General features: G+C 45.2%; 1 protein-coding gene across 3 annotated transcripts in view; it reads right to left on the bottom strand.

Moving 5' to 3' along the window:
* The window catches only part of NEK11 (NIMA related kinase 11), an 88769-nt gene that overhangs the window by 4287 nt on the left and 63707 nt on the right, over positions 1-20775 (bottom strand). For all 3 annotated transcript variants that reach the window (XM_083855087.1, XM_083855085.1, XM_083855086.1), the window contains one exon: positions 16865-16961. In XM_083855087.1, the coding sequence (XP_083711213.1) occupies positions 16865-16961 (97 nt within the window). The remainder of the gene's footprint in view (positions 1-16864; positions 16962-20775) is intronic.

The raw sequence follows: 20775 nt of genomic DNA, 5'->3' as shown, positions 1-20775 counted from the left end.
GACACAAATCAGCAGCTAAGGGGTTTTTCAGCTTCTCACTTTCCAATGCCATTTAGCACGATAGCAACTACCATTTAAAGCCATCTTGGTCTCACTGGTGCCTTCAAGGAGCTGTGTCTGGTGTGTGCAAGGAAAGGCTCTGCACAAACCACTACTGAACACACCAGAGTAGTAAAACAATGAAAGTCCCTCTGGATCAGGCATCAGCAATAACATCTCACCTCTGCAATAACAGGCAACAAACACTGCTCCAAAAAACAGACAATTCAGTTATTTCAAAATACCAGTTACTCATGCCTACATCAATGAAAACCTTAATAAAGAAACTTTCTGGACATGGAATATCCATTCCACTGGGCATTTATTTATCATTTCAAATGCAGCCAGGCCACCTGCATTCACCACCAAAGAGTGCATTATAAAGTGGAGAACAAATTTGTGTTGATTTTGGCTCACAGGACATAAAAGCAAGTGCAAGGATCTTTGAAAGAATAATTTCAGTAGGTGCCTCTAAATTCTATTCTTCATAATTCAAGGAGTTATCCCCATGGAGTCCAGCAGTATTACTTAGGATTCTCATCAACACATCCAACAATGATTTGTCCCTGAAATAATGCTATTTCCAAGCATCAATTTATTAGCCCCATATTTCTCTTTAAAACAGTACAACCAGGCCACTTTGCAGCTAACCAGTAGTGATATGAATCTCAGCAAAAAAAGATTGTTACATTTATCTCCCGAGATGACTTTGCAAAAGAACCAGGAAATTACATATCCTTAGTGTCATACAAAATATTGATTTCTAACTGTACCAGAAAACCTTAAGATATCTGCTACAGCATCTATGGTTCAGTAAACAAACAGGTTTATCTCAGTCAGAACACAAAAGATCTCTGTCCTCTTGAGTTATCTTTCTGTCATTTGGTTTGCTGACATTACTGACTATGAATGATTAAAACTTTGACACTTGAAAGAAATACTCTGGGTTCAAATCTTCATTTGCAGCATAACTTCTCTGCTGCTCTTTAAAGACCCCTTGAGATCTCTTGGGAGATCTGCTAGGAACTTGCATAGTAAGTTCCATGATTCATGTTTTAGCAACTCATTTCTAAAGGTAGGACAACACTTTTCTAGTTCTGACTGCTGTTCAATCTTGGGAATGTGAAAAAAATGGCTAAGTGTAAGCAAAGAGCTTATAAAAAAAAAGGTAATGGAAAGTATTATTCTATAAAAGCTGTATGAATTACTAATATTAGCCACCTTCACCTTCAAGCCTCAATGGACTTCGACTATCCTCACATTACTGCTCAATGAAAATTTCTTCACTTGAAAACACAATGATAATTTTCCTAATTCATTCTTAATTACTTCATAATTCCTGAATTAAAGCACCTTAATTTGATTGCAAACAAAACTCTCTGATGTCCTACTTCAAAGACCTGCAAAATCTAAAGCATATTTAGGACATGTTTTCCCATGAGTTAAGAAGGATCTTATTATTAAAATACATAGACATACAGGTGAAAAAAAAAAATCAACAATACTATTCTCCATGCACCTCATATTCAGAGATAAATGAATTTATAAAATAGGAATTGAAGCTGACATCTGCTCTTGGAAGAAGTGTTAATTAGAACTTAGAGCTCCTAGTTGAATTCTAGCTACAATGAATTTAGAAGATGTTTTATCATAAGAGAAAATGTTTTTCTTTTCATTTTTCCCACAGAAGGAAACAAATTACAACAAAACACAGTCATTTAAATCAAACCTGAATACTGCAATTTTCAAGTCTTCCTATTTTAAGAAATTTACTACCAATACTAAAAATAAGAGAGGAAATATATTTGCTTCTATAAGCAACGGGGCCTGAATCTAGGCGCAGTAAGTCCACAACTTCTTTCAGGTCTCTCTTCACATCTGTAGCCCTTTAAAAAGTTCCTAGCACAAAACATGACTAAGGCAAATTCAAGGGATCTTTGAAAGAATCGCCCCCTCTTCTCTTTTGGCAGAGCAATACAATTCTATGATGACACCGTTCTATAGAGAAAGAAAGAAAAGCAATTACCAACTATGGACAGTAGATCAATGATTTTCAGAAAGGTGTAGAAAGATTTATGCATTCAGTTTCTTCTCGGTCTGCATCAAAACAAGACAAGCTTCATAGAGCTGTTTAGGCATTTAAAGACATAGATAGAAATCTAGTACTTTTTTTATCTAAAAAGCAAACATTTAATATCTTTCAAAGGAGAGCTCTGGTCATTCCTGTGTCAAATTTCTTGGAAAATTCCCTTCCTATATTTCTCTCAAGTAAACTTTCCAAGGTTGCAATGCTACTTCTAGTAAACACTGTCAAAATTCTTTGAGTGGTTCTGTATTGAAAACAGACTATATAATTAATGTTGTGTGAAAATGTTTTCACATTTGCAAACTATTGGCAAAATTAAGGTGCTGGAAATCTGAACAGATCAATCTATACATTATGTGTGCACAGCATGAGAAACTAGGGAAGCAATGCTTTGTGTGCAAAACAAAAAGAAGTGCAAGTCTAATTCTCTGAATGTTTTGAGTGTTTGGGGCCACTTGACATTTTAAAATTAATGAATCTATACTGAAAATTTTAGGTGTTTTGCTACTGAAAGGCAATTTTCAAAGTGAATAAAAACTCTCTCTAGTGCTAAAGCAATCATAACGTTACTGTCTCCTTAAAAAAGAAAGAGTCCTTACAAATTCAGAATAACAGAATGACCCATGGATCTATGACATGGATCCCTGTAGCTCAGCAGGGAAACTAAAAAAAATCTGTGTTTTCTTTACATATCTAAGAAAATTCACAAAATATCACACATTGTTTTAAGGGTGCGACCTGAGGTTCAAGTAACGTGCAAAATGGGCAAAAGATGAGCATCCCAAGAAAATGCATCAGACTTAAATTGTGCCCAAATACTCACTGTTGGGAAAAATGGGACAGGAAGGGCTTGCGGATATGATTGCCTGGCCAGAAATACTGGAGATGTAAAACCTGAGAGTGAAATAGAAATCAAAGCCAGCTTTGAGATGTGATCATGGCAGGCAGGAAGAGGGTGATTAGCTGGAGATAGGCTGAGGGATAGAAAACAAAAGGACCCAAGGATGTAGCCCCTCTCCACCCTGCCAAGGTATCAGGGAAAAAGTAGGTAACAAAAGTAGTCTTTAGAGTTTAGAATATAGGATGATATGGTAATATAGTAGTTCTCAAAGGCTGCATGCAAAGGTTGTAGGTTTTGCTTCTTGTGCCAGTTGGTCACTGTAAATTAGAATATTCAACACAAAAGGAGATATAATGTATTGTAATAAGGTCCTCACTCTCTTACCGCTCTTACCTTCCCCATCTCTCTTAGCCCTCTTAGCTCTTTTACCTCCCTTACCCCTGCTATCTCCCTTACCTCCTACCCCCCCTCTCTCTCTTCCTCTCTCTTTGGGGCTTCCCTTCAGCCGAGACTGGTGGCTGAAGGCAAAGCCCTTTTTACCTACGACCCTTGCAATAAAACCACTTGTTTCTAGAATATCTCAGGTCAGCAGAGTTCCTTCTCCCTGCCATCTATGGATGTTCCTACAACTCACTCACTCTAACTACCAAGTTTGTTCTCATTATTCATTTCAAAGTGCACCATAACAAATGTAAAGCTACTAAGAACTGATGAAATTATGGTCTTGGCAGGTGATGTGCTCTTCTTAACCTCAGATGCAGGATGGAGAGGAGCAGTGTAAGAGACAAAGTGCTAACAAGAGAAGCAGCCCATTTTTGTCATGGAAAGGGGAGGAGTTTGGACAGTGGGAAGAAGCTGAACAAAGACCCATGGAAAATGCCTGAGTAATTAGACCATCAGCTCCAGCTTTGGTCTTGAGGGGTTTCTGCTGCTTCTGCTGCAGAGGACTCCTAAGCTTCTGAGCAGCAGACACTGTCTCACTCACCTTCATTTCTTCTTGGGCAGGAAAAGCCCTGGATTTACCAGTTCCCACTTTCTCTTTCAGTCACTGCCTTGGGGCAGCAATGACTCCTGAGCCAGGAGCATTCATTCACTTCTCCCTGACAGAAGCCAAGAACTAATATCCCAGCTTGGTACACACAGGCAGGGTTCAATCTTTCAGTGTTCCCGCTGAGTTTATTGTACTCTCGCTTGTAATGCAAACAGCAATCCCAAAATACTTTCTTCAGATTTGGGTCTGGAAGGTAATGGTCCAATTATCTTAAAATAGATTTTCAGTAAAAGAAAGAGAAACTCATGGACTAAGGTGTTTGATTTGTTTCCATTATGAACTCATTAGACTCACTTGAGACTGGCCTTTAAAAGTGAGGTTTAAGAAACTGTGAAAAGGAAGATAGACATATAAATGAAATTTTTGCTAACCCATGAGATGCAGAAAACTATAGTCATGCTGTAAGATGTCTTGGGATCACCAGACAGAAATTATTACCTTCAAGAGTATTCTATTCACCTGCAAAAACATGGTAGCTTGCAGTGGTTCGGCTTTCCAATGGGTGCAGCTCCGGCCAGCCCTGCCGCCACTACATCCAGGGGCTCACTTTGCCAGAGGCGTGGGCAAACTCGACAACGGTGCGGATAGTGCGCAGAATAGAAAGGCGGGACTCTCAAGGTGTGCAACCAAGGGATGCGTGGTCCCAAGGCAGCGTTCCGGAGAGAGACGCTGGCCTCAAGATGGCACGGCTTTTTATTGAGTAGGTTCGGGGGTGGGATCGTGTGGGACCAATTAAAACTCTTTGCCAACGTATAATGAGGGGATGCACAACTTTTGAACCAGTAACAGGTAACTTGGGGAGGAGGAATACATGATGAGGGGGTGGGGAAGTTATATAACTTAAAGATTGACACTTAACCGAAAGGTGGTAAACAACTATTATGGGATGGGGTTACCAGGACAACCAAGATTTTGGCGGGAAGGTCTGGGGGAAGGGGGGAAGGAGAGAAGGGGAAAAGGAGAGGGAAGGAGAGGCCATCTTAAACAATAGAAATAAATACAAAATTATAAAACACAAATTATAAAACCAAACTGGAGCAGTAAAAACCCAATTGGAATTGAATTTAAGCACCACCACATCTCCCCCTTTTTTATTTTTTTGTGATGGCTTTTGGTAGTGTCTGCTTGGGGGATAGATGTTCTGTTCCGTGAGTCACCTCTCGTCATCAGTCTCCGGTGAAGAAGTCCTCTGGGTCAGGGTATTCCTCATCTTCCCATGACGGGAGCTGCTGCATCTCGATCTCCTCGACGGGAGGAACACTGGCCCAGACGTTGTTCACGCTGAGTGACGAGGTGGCTGCAGTGATGGTCTTTTGGGTGACTCGTCGGATGATGCCAAATGCAATTCCAATTATAAGTAACAAAAACAAAATTAGGAGTCCTGTGTTTACAGCAGAATTGACCCAGCCTGAGAGTCCCCAGTTTCCAAACAATTGGTCAAACCAGTCCTTCTGGGGCTCTCAGTTGGTATCTGACTGGTCTCTCCTGTAACTTAAAATATAACAAAATAAATTAATCAACAAAAAGCCAGTGAGGAATGGGGAAGGAAGGAGCGGACCTCTCTTCCTCCGGACCAACGGGCTTCCTTTTTCTTCGCCAAGTGACATTTTTCACTTGATGATCCGATCCTTTAGAGGCCCTGGGAATGTAAGGTTTCACCCACTTGGCCGGCACCCATTTAAGTCCGGTGGGTGTCGATACGCAGGCGTACCCGCGACCCCAAGTGATTGAACCGTGTGGACCTTCCATTCTCATGGTCTCCGGGTCCTTGACGAGAACTGGCGGCTTGGATTCTAATTTCAAATTTGGGTTCCCTCCAAAGTGCCTAATTATTGGGGGATTCATAAGTTCGAATGAACAATTTAGAAAATTAATTGTGTATAAGGCCCTGGCTAATCGAATTTGGGGTGACTCCAATTTCAGAATTTGTCCCTGTTGATTGAGGACTCTTTTGATGTTTTGGTGTGTCCTCTCCACAATTGCTTGGCCTGTCGGGGAGTAGGGGATGCCAGTCTTGTGTTCTACTCCCCATTGCTGGAGGAAGCTGCGGAACTCCTTGGAAACATAGCTTGGCCCGTTGTCCGATTTGATGACCTTAGGGATGCCTAGGAAAGAGAAGGCTTGGAGGAGATGTTTAATGACATCCCCTGCTTTCTCCCCTGTGTGGGCGGATGCATAGACTGCTCCAGAAAAGGTGTCCACAGACACATGGACGTACTTCAGCCTCCCAAACTGAGGGACATGAGTAACGTCCATCTGCCATACCTCGTTGCTGCTCAGCCCTCGGGGGTTTACCCCGGCATGCAAGGTTGGGACTGCATGTCGCTGGCAGCTGGGACACGTCGCCACAATGGCCTTGGCCTGATCTCGGGTTAGTTTGAACCCTCGGACCAAACCTGGCACATTCTGATGGAACAGTTGGTGGCTGAGCTTTGCCTGCTGGAAAACGTCAGGCAGCGGGGCCTTCGCGACAGGGGCAGCAAGAGCATCAGCCCTCCTGTTTCCCTCCGCTATGAACCCTGGCAAATCCGTGTGCGACCTGGTGTGCATCACGTAAAACGGTTGCTCTCGGTGGGAGATTAGCCTTATTAGCTTCGAGAGCAACTTAAACAGAGCAATGTTAGTCACTTCTTGGAGAACTGAGTTCTCCGCTCTGGACACTACACCTGCAACGTAACTCGAATCGGTTACCAAATTAAATGGTTCAGAGAACCTTTCGAAGGCCCTGACGACTGCGGCCAACTCAGCAATCTGAGGGGATCCTTCCACCTCAGCAACGTCAGACTCCCACTGCTGAGTCTGAGGATCTTTCCAAGTCACCACTGACTTGTGGGACCCTCCGGACGCGTCTGTGAAAACTGTCACGGCTTCGAGCGGTCTTTTGCTCTGAACACTCCTTAAATTTAATTTAAATTGAGCATCCGAATTAAAAATTTTGTGGGCAGGCCGATGGATTGAAATTTGACCAGTGTAACTGTCCAGGGCAAACTGAAGTGCTTCGTTCTCTTGAAGCAAGTGCTCTAACATTGCCTTTGAAATTTGGCCCGAATTCAACCGAATTGGTACGTGGATCACCTCAAAGTCGCAGCCAGCCAGTTCCCTAATGCGGATTCTGGCTTTCCGGATCAATTCAGCCATCAACTCCTGTGGGCGTGTCATCCTCTTGGACCTGTGGTGGCTGAGAAAGACCCATTCTATAATAAGAAGAGGATCTCTCCCGCCTCGGTCCTTCCGGGGTATGCTGGTCACCCCGTTGTCCCATTGGAATATCATTCCATGGAGGTGCGGCAGATTCCCTAGAATGACAAATCGGAAAGGCAAATCAGCATGGCATCGATTTGCCTGTCTGGTGGACATCAACTCTTGAACCTTTTCAAGTGCTTTCTGTGCCTCCGGGGTGAGTGACCTAGGGGAACTCAGCCCCTCTCCCCCTTTCAATAAACTGAAAAGAGGTGCTAGGTCCTCGGTAGTGAGACCCAGCCAAGGCCTCACCCAGTTCAAAGCCCCACACAGCTGGTGCACATCCGCTAAGGTCTCAATTTTGGTTCTGATTGCCAATTTTTGCGGAACAATGGTCCGCTTATTAATTTCGAGGCCAAGATATTTCCATGGTGGCATCTTTTGAATTTTTGCTTCCTGCAACTCAAACCCTGCAGCAACCAGTGCAGCCACTGTCAGGTCAAGCGCATGTGTCAACAGGTCGTCGCTGGGGGCGCACACGAGCACGTCGTCCATATAATGAAAGATGACGGCCTGGTGTGCAGCTGCACGCACGGGGGTCAGCAAGGAAGACACGTACCACTGGCAAATGGCGGGACTGCTCTTCACTCCTTGGGGAAGAACCCTCCAGTGATACCTCTTCCTCGGGGCCTCTCGGTTGATGTTAGGAACCGAGAACGCAAACCGCGGAGCATCGTCGGGGTGAAGAGGAATTTGGAAGAAACAATCCTTGATGTCAATCACGGCCAAATTGTAATTTTGGGGCAACATGGCTGGGGAAGGCATCCCTGGTTGGAGAGAGTCCATGTCCTCGATGACCTCGTTAATTTGTCTGAGGTCCTGGAGAAGCCTCCATCGGGTCTTATCCGATTTCCGTATTACAAACACTGGGGTGTTCCAAGGAGAGGTGGTCTCCTCTATGTGACCCTTCCGGAGTTGCTCTTCCACGAGCTCATTCAGCGCCTTTAACTTTTCCTTAGAAAGCGGCCACTGCTCCACCCAAACTGGAGAATCCGTTTTCGAATTCAGTTTTTGGGTGGGGCGCAGTTCAGTGACCGCAGCCTGAAAATTTTGTGGAGGGTCAGGGAATTCAATTGTTGCCCCCCACTGGGCCAGGACATCTCTCCCCCACAGGGGTGCTTTGTAATTCAAAACAAAGGGCTGGATGTTTGCCAATTGCCCATTGGACCCCTTAATTTGCACCATGTGCTTTGATTTTTTCGCCAATTGAAGGCCTCCAACACCCTCAACTTGCTCCACCACTGTTTGCAGTGGCCAACGTGACGGCCATAGGTGTTCCGGGATCACCGTTACGTCCGCCCCCGAGTCAAGGAGACCTTTAATGGTGGTGGTCTCCCCGCCCACCCTTAATTTGCACACCTCCTCAGGTCTGTCATGTGTAATGTACACGACTGTGCTTATCTGGGGGTGGCAGGTCCTGCAATCGCCCTCAGGACACACTCTTTCAGGGAGTGATGGTATTGCCTGGGCGACTATCTGTCCCTTTGACAGATAAATGGGTGGAGTCGTGCAGCGAAGCCAGAGTTCAAACCACTCGGGATCCGCAGGAGTGGTTTGGGGAACAATCTCGATCTCTGGCGGGGTATGTTTACAATCCCCCACGACTACATATGTTGTGCCAATTTTGTGCCAGGTACCTCTATTTTTAGATACCGCCACGCGGTGCCATTCATCATCACGGATCCACAAGGCATCAGACAACTGAAGATGAAAGGGCACTCCTTCGCTTGTTGTTGTCAAGGACTTTCCTGTGAAAGGAACAGGCACATTTGGGTCAGAATCATCAGGTGAAAGACTCCTCAAAGGGGAGTCTCTTGTCTTGTCCGGTGAATTCCCTCTCAGAGGGCTCCTCTGCTGCCTCTGGGAAGAAAAAGTCAAGTCCGTTAAAATGTCATGTCCGGTACAACTCAAATCATCATTCCCCACTCCTCCTCCCCCGGCTTGGGCCACCCGATTGGGGTCATCGCACTGGGTGGCTCCGCGCTCCCTTATTCGTTTTTTTGTTGGGAGCGTCCTCTCCTCCCATTTCCTCCTCCTCCCTCTTTGGCTTGTTTAAATTCCTGAAACTCCCGTCTCAGGGGACAAGCCTGCCACCAGTGTCCTTGCTTGCCACATAAGGCGCAAGGCCTGTCAGCTGAATTTCCAGATGGACGCCTCCCTTTTGGTACCACGGCCGCGTTGTCCTGATGGCAGGTTGGGCTCTCTGCGGTTGCTGCATTCACGGTTTTCCGTCGCTGTTCCGGCCTTTCTGGTTTTGCTGATGTCATCAGGGGGACCACCTCAGTTACCACCTCGACATAGTCCTGTAATGTCGGCTTGGGAATCCGTGGAAGGGTCAGCATGGCCTGTTTGCAGACTTCGTTGGCGTGCCTGAACGCCAGCAACGTGACCAGCCTCTCCCTTGCCACTTCGTCCTCCTCCTGCTGCTCTATGGCTACCGTTAGCCTTTCCACAAACAGCAGGAAGTTTTCCTGAGGTCCCTGAAAAACATCTGAATACGATTCCATGGGGCCGGAAGGCCGCATGGTGGAAAACGCCTTGACAGCAACCTGAGCGATCTGCTTCAACAACGGCTTTGGGAGACTTTCAGCTTGTTTCTGGGGCATCTCCCATTCTCCCTCACCCATCACATGTGCCAGTGTTATCATGTTCCCTTCATTGTCCACAGCCGTGTCAGGGTCATTTGACCACCCTGGGAGGGCGTCCTGCAAGTGCCTTTTCCAGGTTGCAAACCAGAGCTGATACTCAGTTCTGGAATGCAAGCACCTGAAAAGGTACTTGATGTCATGTGGGACAACCTCACTCCCGGTAACTTGGCCATCTAACAAACCAAGGAAGTACGGACTCATGCGGCCGTACTCCTTGAGGGCCTTCATGAGTTCCCTGACAACATTCTGGGACAACTGCTGCCACTTTGCCTCCTCATGCCCTCCCCTACCCCTCCTGTAGGTAACTGGAGCGATAGAAGGGACATGGGGACCATCACTTCCTGGATCCCACCCCTCCCCCTCCTTGCCCCAAGCGTGGGAACCGAAAGAAGGGGCGTGGGAACCGGGAGGCAGTGGGCGGGACTTGGGCGTCACCAAGGGGAGTGGCCTGCGACGGGAGGGGGGCGTGCCAGGGTCTGGGAAAGGCACGCCTTCGGAGGAGTGGTTTTGGGAGGAGACTCGGGAGGAGCGGCAGGTGGGGGGGTCATAGGAAGGGGTTTCAGAACAGTGACAACCTCGGGGAAGGGTGGAAGGGGACGGAAAAGGGTTGGGGGGGAAAACTTGGGGGACTGGGAAGGGGAAGGGAACGGGAGCGGGGCGGCGGCGGCGGCGGCGAGCGGCGCCCCCGGCAGCGGGCTGGCGGGCAGGGCGGACAAAGAGAACGACCGCGCCATGCGGCCGCCGCCATTCCGCGCCTCTGCCGCGCGGGCACTGCGTGCCTGCGCCTCTGCCGCATGGCTGCCACGCGGTTCTGCCGCGTGGGCACCGCGTGCGCATTCCACGCGCGCGCAGCGCGCGCCTTCCGCGTGGACGCCGCATGCGTTTGTCGCATGGGCGGCGCATGCGCATTCCGCATCGGCGCCGGGGTCTCCTTCCGCATGGAAGCCGCGTGCGCCTGTCGCATGGGCGGCGCGTGCCCCTGCCTCATGGACACCGCGTGCGTTTGCCGCATGGACGCCGCATGCCCGTGCCACGCGGTCGCCATGCGGTTCTTCCGCATGGACGCCTGCCACGCGGTCGCCGCGCGGCTCCGCGCCTGCCGCGCGGGCGCCGAGCGGCTTTTCCCCCGCGCCTCCCGCGCGGGCGCCGAGCGGCTCCGCGCCGGCGCCTCCACTAACACTGAACTGAACTCGGGGTTTGTTTAGGGAGGTTCGGGGAAGGGAAAATTCCTCGGGAGCATGGCCAGTGCTCCGTCGGAGGTCCCGGGCAGACGGGTCTGTCTGCCCCGGGCGGGGGGAGGGCGTCCTGAGAGCGCCAGGGCTGGCGGGCTGGGGTACGCCCGCTGCACCTCTGAGGATGCCACGGCGGGGTGAGGGGGAGCGGGATACAGAGCGGGAAGAACAGGGGGAAACAGAGCTTTCTCCGGGAGACCGCTCTTTCTGCACTCCCTTCATATTTTTCACGGCAGTTTGAATTTGCCGCGACCAGAACAGGTATTTCGCCGCATTTTTGTCCCCAGCGGCAGCTAATTTGGTAAGTTTTAAGATGACAGGGCTCCAATATCGGAGGTCCGTCACAACTTCCGGGTTCGTTCCGGGGAAATGCAAATAGAGCGTGCGCACAAACTGCTTCAGTTCTCCTTTAGAAAACTTAACATTATTAAAACTGAGAACTCCAACAAAACAACGAAAAACGTCTTTCTGTTCTGCCGAGATCTTGGCACCCATTTTTCCTTCCAAACCGTACCGCAACACAAAATAAACTGAAAACCGAATTCCAGCACGAAAAAACTCCGGTCAGGCAGCCCCCCCCACTGCCTCCGCCCCGAAGGTGCCTCGTAAAACAAAAAAAACCGCTTTAAACCCCGTCTGTGCCCGTGCGCAGACAAAAAGCGGGGGGGCTCCGCGCCGGGACCCGCCGGGTTCCGCCGCTTCCGCGGTCCTCGTTCCGGACCGGGAATCGAACTCACGTCTCCCGCGCCCGGGCCGGCAAAAAGACGAGCACGGCGCCGCTCCGGTCCCGCGATCCCGGTCTCGGAGCCGTCTCCGACCGGGATTCGAACCCAGGTCGCCGCGGCGAAAGCGCAGAGCTCTAACCACTACACCACGGGCTCAGCCGTGTCGCTCCCGCCTCGCGGCTTCCCGATACCTGCCCGCGGCGCGCCCGTGTCGCTTCCCCCGATACCCGAGCGAGCTGCTTCCCGCTCAGAGCCGCGAAAACTTAAAACATAAAACAACAAAACGAAATAAAAACAGGAACCGAAAGTAAAACCCGAGAGAGGAAAACAACCCCCCCCCGGGCGCCGCGCGGCTGGTCCCCCCAGGACAGTCTCTCCTGGGCTGGACCCCCTTTTTGGGTAGGGTGAGGGCAAGGGGCTCACTCGCTTACCCGTCCCTGGTTCCTGCGTGGGTACAGCGGTTTGGTCTGGGGTAAATCCGCACTGAAGAGGACTCCGCTGGGTGCTGCGAAGCTACCCTCCTCTCCCTCCCGGGAGCGCACCTGAAGGCTGCTTCCACTAGGAGGCGCGACGACAATGAAAAATCCGTAAAAGGTCCCGACGGACCGGATTCGAGCACGTGGCTCTCAAATTGAGGGCACAGCGTCAGAGCCGTCGCCGTCGAGCTGTCAGATGTTCGCCCACGCGTGACAGCCCCGCATTGGGCGCCAGCTTGCAGTGGTTCGGCTTTCCAATGGGTGCAGCTCCGGCCAGCCCTGCCGCCACTACATCCAGGGGCTCACTTTGCCAGAGGCGTGGGCAAACTCGACAACGGTGCGGATAGTGCGCAGAATAGAAAGGCGGGACTCTCAAGGTGTGCAACCAAGGGATGCGTGGTCCCAAGGCAGCGTTCCGGAGAGAGACGCTGGCCTCAAGATGGCACGGCTTTTTATTGAGTAGGTTCGGGGGTGGGATCGCGTGGGACCAATTAAAACTCTTTGCCAACGTATAATGAGGGGATGCACAACTTTTGAACCAGTAACAGGTAACTTGGGGAGGAGGAATACATGATGAGGGGGTGGGGAAGTTATATAACTTAAAGATTGACACTTAACCGAAAGGTGGTAAACAACTATTATGGGATGGGGTTACCAGGACAACCAAGATTTTGGCGGGAAGGTCTGGGGGAAGGGGGGAAGGAGAGAAGGGGAAAAGGAGAGGGAAGGAGAGGCCATCTTAAACAATAGAAATAAATACAAAATTATAAAACACAAATTATAAAACCAAACTGGAGCAGTAAAAACCCAATTGGAATTGAATTTAAGCACCACCACAGTAGCTCAGACAGTGCCAATAAACTCCCTTACCAAGTATGTCTCTTGTGCCTACAGAATGACCTCAAAATGACCTTTATTTCTGAATTTTTAAGATAAACTATGCATTTGATGGCAGCATCACAAGCACAAGAAGCATACCTACATACTGTTCATGAGTCTAAACCAATAGTGTTATGAGCATTCGCAGGAGTAGAATAAAAATATCACCCAATGCCTTTTCTTCATGACTTCTGAAAGACTGCTTTACTTACACTCAGCAGGGGATGATGAAGTCTTTTGCCTGATCATGGTATGCTGCTGTGCATAAGACTTTGGGGACTGACTAAGAGGTGCTTACTGCTGGGCTAAAGGATTTTAATTTCCTTAAAATTTGGGGCATAAAAGCCTTTTCCTTTTACTGCCATACATTTTATTGAATTCTAAAGTGTATATTAAAGTTCATGGCTATTAAAATGACTCATTGTAGATATTCACGGATATCTCCACAAAGGAGCACAGAACGATCTGTACTCGGTTTTTTGTATGGACCTTGGGGAGAAAAAAATTAATAGGTGCTACTACAATTTAATCTGACAGAGGAAAAATGCTTTGGCTTGAGGAGTTGCTTCTGAAGAACAGCATGGTTCTCTCCTGAGATGCATAGTTGGAAAGTCTCTATAGGGGAATGTGAGTGGAACAAGTCATTAATTTGTCCTCATGGATCTCTCCATGAAGATAACTTGGTTCTGGACAGCATGAGCCAGTAATGCTTCTCAGCTTCAGCATGCACCAAGTTACCTCGTACCATCAAGAATGGGAACCACCACAAGAATTAGATGGTGGCCAGGACAGAAAATACCAGGAAATTGCTCCTCTAGTTTCCTGCATCTAACATGATTCCTCAGTTTCAGAGCCCAATATAAGGAATAAGAGCCTCACAGCTCCCATTTCTATATTTGGTTGATTTCTAGGTGGCATGCAGGGCTGGGAAGGAGCATAATGATAACCTCAGTGGGAGCTAGTACAAAAAAATGGCAATTTCTTATCAACACTGCAGATTCCAATATCAAAATGTTTAGCACTGAAGTGGAAATATTTGTGGAGACAATGAACTCTGCTTGAAAGTTAAATCTCTGCTCTTATAAAGTCTATAATGAATTCCGATACCAAATATAATAAACTAGAAACTGTCACTGGAGTTGGTGATTTTATCATGACTTTTACTGAGAGGACAGAGATTCACTTTGATGCTGAATGTGATCAGCTGGAACAGAGAGCACAATGGTTATTGGAAACAAAAAGTCAGGGAAAACATTTAGTGGTTGTAGTGAAAAAAAGCCATTTCTTTTCACTTAAAATAGGAGGAGACCAAGCACTCCTATCTACCACATTCAAGAATATCAGTGGCTTCCTTCTATATCCCCATAAAGTTTTTTAGCACAGTAGAAACCTCCTAAATTGATGCTCTGATACACAGCAAGTCAAAGAGGGCATTTAGTGAATTACGTTGCAGTATTCAAGCAATGAGCACATAACATCCCGTCAAGTGACTGCCTCATTACAGTTGTTTGCAAGCCAACATTATTCACGTGTCAATTGGAAATGGCTAAAAGGCACTTTCGCTGTTAGACCCTGTGTTATTTTAGATGAATTTACCATTTTATCGGAGCTACTGACACTTTCTTCCAGTAATGTCATCTGTAATGCATGGGCACAAAGTTTCTTTTTGAGCAGTTCATGACACAGGAGTCTCCCTCATCAGAATCTATTTCCCCTAACATCTGAAAATGGTGCAAAACCCAAACTTTCATAGTTCTCTTTCTAGAGTTACTTGACACCCAAACAGATTTCACTGCATCTCCACATTATCTCCCCTGCTCTTCTCTTCTCTTTTCTTTTAGGAACTCTAGCTACTCAGTTTCTGTAAGGCAAATCCCCTACAATGTCTCTTTCATTAGAAGCTGCCGTCTGGAAGACCATCCCCAGCCCCCACCAAAAGTCTGTATCTACCAGAGTAAAACTGAACAGCACAAGTCTAAATTATATTAGCCTTGCTTATGTGGCACTATTGTGTGGATGACATTCAACAAACACATCATATGAAGTTTGCTGAGGGATGAGCAGGGAAGCTGTGGCTTTATCTGTTGATTCATAGCCAGATGAGCTTCCTTCTCACCACTGAAAACCCCATTGTGCCCTGTGTGCAGATTGGCCATGGGTTTGCAGGGATCTCTTTGACTACATACATGCTGGGTACTCTGCTCATTGACTTGTTTCTTAACACTTTACTTTCCAAGCAATTAGGTCCTTTCTCACCTTTACATATTCATAAAATTAAAAAGTCATGTTAGGCTTTGGAGACAGGACAATGTGAGTCACAACAAACCATGAAACAGCACTGGAAAAACAGAATTTGAAAGAAGTGATCTAGTCATACCTCACCCCTAAAAGCAATGACCATGAAGTTCAAATACTTTAAGTTTTACCCAGGAACCACGAGAACAGGTGAAATCTTTAAGTTTAGAGGGCATTTTGACTAAAAATCTCACCTTGTAAGTAGCTGGGACAACACAATGCATTAACTTATTTTTATAAGTAGTTTCAGTGAAAAGAGGATGGAAAGCAGTACAAGTGGAAGGCTGTGAGACCTGGGACTGGTTGCACAATAAAGGCTAAGCCGTGAAGTGAAACCCTAGGAGCTGCTGCATCTTGAGATACTATAAAGTCAAACAACTTCTGTCAGGAGTAAACGTGATTGACATTTTCCTGAAGTACCTGGTGATTTGTTTTAAACAATGATTGCTATCAATGTTGTTGGAATTGTACTCATTTTCTTCAGGGAGCTCACTTAAATAACTATTAGCATCTACTGTTTGAACTTATTTATATTCCAGTAACATCCACCACATTATTGGCACTGTCCACCCACACAAGAGAAAAAAATTGCCCTTTTTAATAGAGTTCACATTCTGAGAGCAGTTGAATCTTGCAACATTGCAAAGAATATTTGAGCTCAGAAATAATATGCATTGCTATGATTATCAGATCAGTACCTAAATTAGGATGCAATAATCTTGGAAGGCCAGAAATTACTGAATCAAGATAAAGGTTCAAGATACATTAATCAGTACATTCTAGAAAGAATTTGTTGTCTTGTTTTATTAAGACACTGAAACCTTTATAAATAAAGCTGGGATTTCAGCAATACTGAAAACAAGTAGACAGTGAGTTTCAAAGGGACCTGCCCATGTGCATTCCTCTGTCTCATTTGAAAACCCCAGTCAACAGCAGCAGATTTGGTTGGTTTAAAACATCGTATCACCATGGGAAACAAACCCACTTATTTTTCATTCCAGGCCAGAATGAAGTGTGGGTGAGGGAGCAAAGGTGGTGGTAATGTGTACATCTACAGGTGATTTATGGGCATGGGCTGTGCTAATAAAGAAAGTGAAATCCAGAATGACATTGACAGCAGGGAAGACAAAATGGATCTTGGAACCAGTGATTATGCAGCTTACAAGAAAACAATCAGAAGTAAGGGTCAGTCAACTTTCATCCTCTCTGGAGGCAAGTGGGCAAGTCTCTAAATACCTTATCATTCACTTCTTTTTGTTGATGGGATTTTTGGGTTTTATTTGCTGTGCTTTGCAGTTTTCAAATCCATATTCTTTGCCTGCACATCGGTAGCACATAAATATGCTACTTACTCTCTCATGCGTTTCAGCTTGGTCTCAGCCATTGCACTGTTGAGAGCTCTGAATCCCTGGGGCACTCCTGGAGACACTCCGGTGACAGTCCTCGAGCCTACAAATCAATGCACAGACACACAGCCTTATTCACCTTCATCCCCCCAGCTCTAGTGCAGAATCAAGGGCAGTCAGAAGGAGGAAGATTATTCCTGTTTCTCACAAGGCAGTGCCACATTAATTAAAGATTAATTAGATTATTAAATGTACATTAAGGGCAATTCCTTTTTGAGGGACAAGTAGGTTTATAGCTTAAAGGCACCAGAATCACAATAACGAGGAATACACAAGGAATTACAACAGAAAGGATAATCACTTGAGGAAGTGCTGGGATCGATAAATATCCAACAAAATTAAATTTGCTTAGACAATATGCGTTTTCTTCCATTGTTTTTTTTACTTATCTTTAAGAGCAAGAACATTCTTCCTAACAGGCAAGTCTTTCCTTGAGCTTGATCATTACTGTAAACTGGAAGTATTTATATTACAGCATTGGTTTCTCCTTCAGATAAAGGTACTCTTTTATATATGAATATATATATATAAACATACTCCTATATGTAAATACATATGTATGTGTAAGAAATATACATATGCACAAACATACATGCCCACTCTTTCTGTTTGCAGGCCTTGTGAGCTGTTGCAATATTTCAGGACCTAGGACTCACATACCACTGAGGCACTCATCCACAGGAACACAGAAGTGCTGAATCACAGAGCACAGTCAGGGTTATTAGCTCAAATATGCTGCAATTTCATGTAATCATCCCATCATACAAGTCTGTGTTTTTCCTTAGAAATTTTTGTATTTTTTGCCCTGACTGCTCCCATTGAAAGACAATTTCAAAGCCTCACTAGGAGCTAGTGGCTAAAATCTCCCCTCTTATTTCCTGATAAAATTTCTTTATCAAGCAGTTCATGCTGGTTTTCCTCCTGTGCCAGTCCTATCCCTTGGCTTATGCAGTTCTTTCCTTCCCTTTTGCATACTGCTTTAATTTCTTTATAATTGGGAAAAAAGATCCTATTTCAGCTTTTAACTTTTTAAGCTGAACAAAGCAGCTATTTCAGCTTCTTCTTGCAAATTGTTTGGCATTAGGCACTTTCCAAAAAAGGAGATGAATCAGGGTGTAAATGTGTGGGCTGTGCCACACAAGACCCAAAGTTCTGAACAGGCATGGGAGAGCTTTGCATAGGATAGGAACAAGCCAAAAGTCAAACGCGTTAACACAATGCCTCGTCTAAAAGAACTCACACTCCCCTCCTACCAGGGGTTTTTGGCTTGGACTCAGCTGGGGTTTGGCTTAGTTTGGATTGCATTAACAGGGATCACATGCAGCCAGAGGGAGCTTGCTGCTCCCCTCCCTCTATGAGCTGGTACAGACACCCCCAGAGAACACCAAATGCTTCCCTGGAATGTGTAACCATGGCTCTTCCAACAGTTAAGCTCCTATGCCTTACATGATTCTAGACCCTGATCACATCCATCTGAATACTGAGATTAAAACTTTCCATTGTGAGTGATCCTACTGAATCACTCTCAGCGAGTGTCTGCTGTATTCAGAAGCTTGGAAGCACAGAAGAAATGGATTTCTGATTCTCTTAGCAGGATGGACAAACAATTGCACATTTTAAAACATTTTCCTAGCCTATTTTACACCTAATGTTTATAAGTTATCTGCTGCCTAAGTACTACAACTCAGGCACAGTTAATGTAGTTTAAAAGATGGAAAATGACAAGCCCAGTTCTCACTGGCAACCATTTTAGCCATTAATGCAAAACACATTTCCTGATCATTTACTGTAACAGTGCACATGCATATCCATATATTTTTACATGGAGTCTGGAAGCATTCAACTCCTTTAGCAGCACTGGAAAATTCAGCTATCCTCAGGATAGCTCTGAGGAAACCCCAGGTGCTGTGCTAAGCAGTGTTTGTGCCTTACTGGGCTGCATGCTCCTCTCTCAGCTGGCACAGTATTAAGGTCCAGATGTAGGGCTTTGGTGCTTTGAAAGCAATTAAAAATTGATACCTTGAGCACCAGCGGCCTAAGGAAAATATAAACCTTGCAGTCTCTTAAGAAAGAGTACATTTAACCACAGGCATCAGATAAATTCTGGCATTACTATTATTACAGGATATATCACTGCAGTAAAAGCTCAGTATATTCTTTCTGTTTAGTGAATTCAGTATATTTATTACTACAATATTTCCTTCTCCTATGACATTTCACTATTAAAGACATCCTTCTTGTTTAGTGTTTGGTGGGTTTTGGGGGGTTTTGTTTTGGTTGTTTGTTTTTTTCCCCCTGAGATTTCTGGCTAAATCATATTTTGTCTGCTTTACAAATTGGCAGTTGGCCAAGAAAAAACTTAGTCTTTATGTGCAAACTCTCAATCTTCCTCTCCATTTAATATGATTTTTTGGCTACTGCAAAGCAGCACAAACGGAATACTGTAGGATGGTGCAAAGGTGTGGTTAGTCATTAAAAAAAATGAGTTCCCAGTGAAGACTGCTAAGACCTTGATACATTGATGCTACACCATACCTCAACAAATTTTGCTGGGGTGATTCATAACCATACCAACTTCTATATCAAAGGTATTTTCTTAGATGCAGTTACTTGATTAATAATATATTTTGCACCTAACTTCAGGCAGTTTATGTACCTACATATCAACACACAACAAGGAACCATGCTTCTTCAAAAAGTTGCATTTTTTAAACCCAATATATCCTTCTTGATCCATTAAACAAAATCAAATGAAACAAGAACACTGACTTTTCAAAACCAGGTATTGTGGTTTCCAAATGCATTTCCCTGTCTCCCAGTGTCTAACCCAGTATTGCAGAAACAACATGGGGCAAAGGGCAAAAGATCTTTGTCCTCTCAGGTGATACAGCACTAGTTTGAGGTTTTCACTGAGGATCTGTAGAGAAAGGAATTTATTCACAGGTGCATTATCTGGTAAGAGTTTTCATAAATTATGATCCAAAGGCATTCCTACAAACATTTCTGCTAATGACCAAAGAATTGGTGATACACATTTACTGCATCTCTTCATAAGGCATGGTGTGTTGTGAAGCTGCTATCTCCACTGAATCACAAACATCTGTTTGATTTTCAGATTTCTTTTCTTTAGCTTTCACTGCTATCTGTGAGATCCTACAATGCCTTTTTGTACAAGATATAAAAGATTAGAATCAAATGTTTTTTCCAGATTCATAAACAGTACAAAGCAACCCAACTGCCCCTAACTTTCTCTTCCCTAATGCCAAGCAAATTTAGTAAATTTTAAAATGAATTTTTCAAACTCTGTTATCTTTTGCAGTTTTTTTCTTGAATTTTCCCAATTTTTCAAGTTCTCAGCATGGCCTATCTTATTTCAGATGCACTCCTCATGGACCTGTATAGCCAACATAAAAGCAATTGTGTACCACGAAAGCTTTGATACTTAGAGTGATTCTAGGACCTCATGAGGAGAAAACTCAGCTAGCTCCCAAGTCCTTTTATAAACACTGAGGTTTATACTAAACAAACTCCACCTGTTGTTAAAAAAAAAAAAAAAAAAAAAAAAAAAAAAAAAAAAAAAACACCAAAACAAAACAAAACAAAAAACGGTTCTAGTTTTTTTTCTTCTTGGTTGTTCTCTAACAATCACTAGAAATTACTCATAATTTTTTGGTAATACTTTAACAATGAAAGATGTAGATTCCTCCTTCTATTGCCCTATTATTGTCATGAAATCCATACTGGTTTAGGAGTAGCCATTATAATTCTGTTGTAGCTCTGTAGCCCAGTAATAGGGTATTGCCACTGCTTGCACACACCTGAAACTGAGCCTGATCTTGCCTTGTCCTGACAGAAAT

This window comes from Zosterops lateralis (assembly GCF_965231275.1).
Source record: "Zosterops lateralis genome assembly, chromosome: 1".
Classification (NCBI taxonomy): Eukaryota; Metazoa; Chordata; class Aves; order Passeriformes; family Zosteropidae; genus Zosterops; species Zosterops lateralis.
Note: the sequence above shows the minus strand (reverse complement) of the source record. Positions and strands in the feature narration are given on the sequence as shown.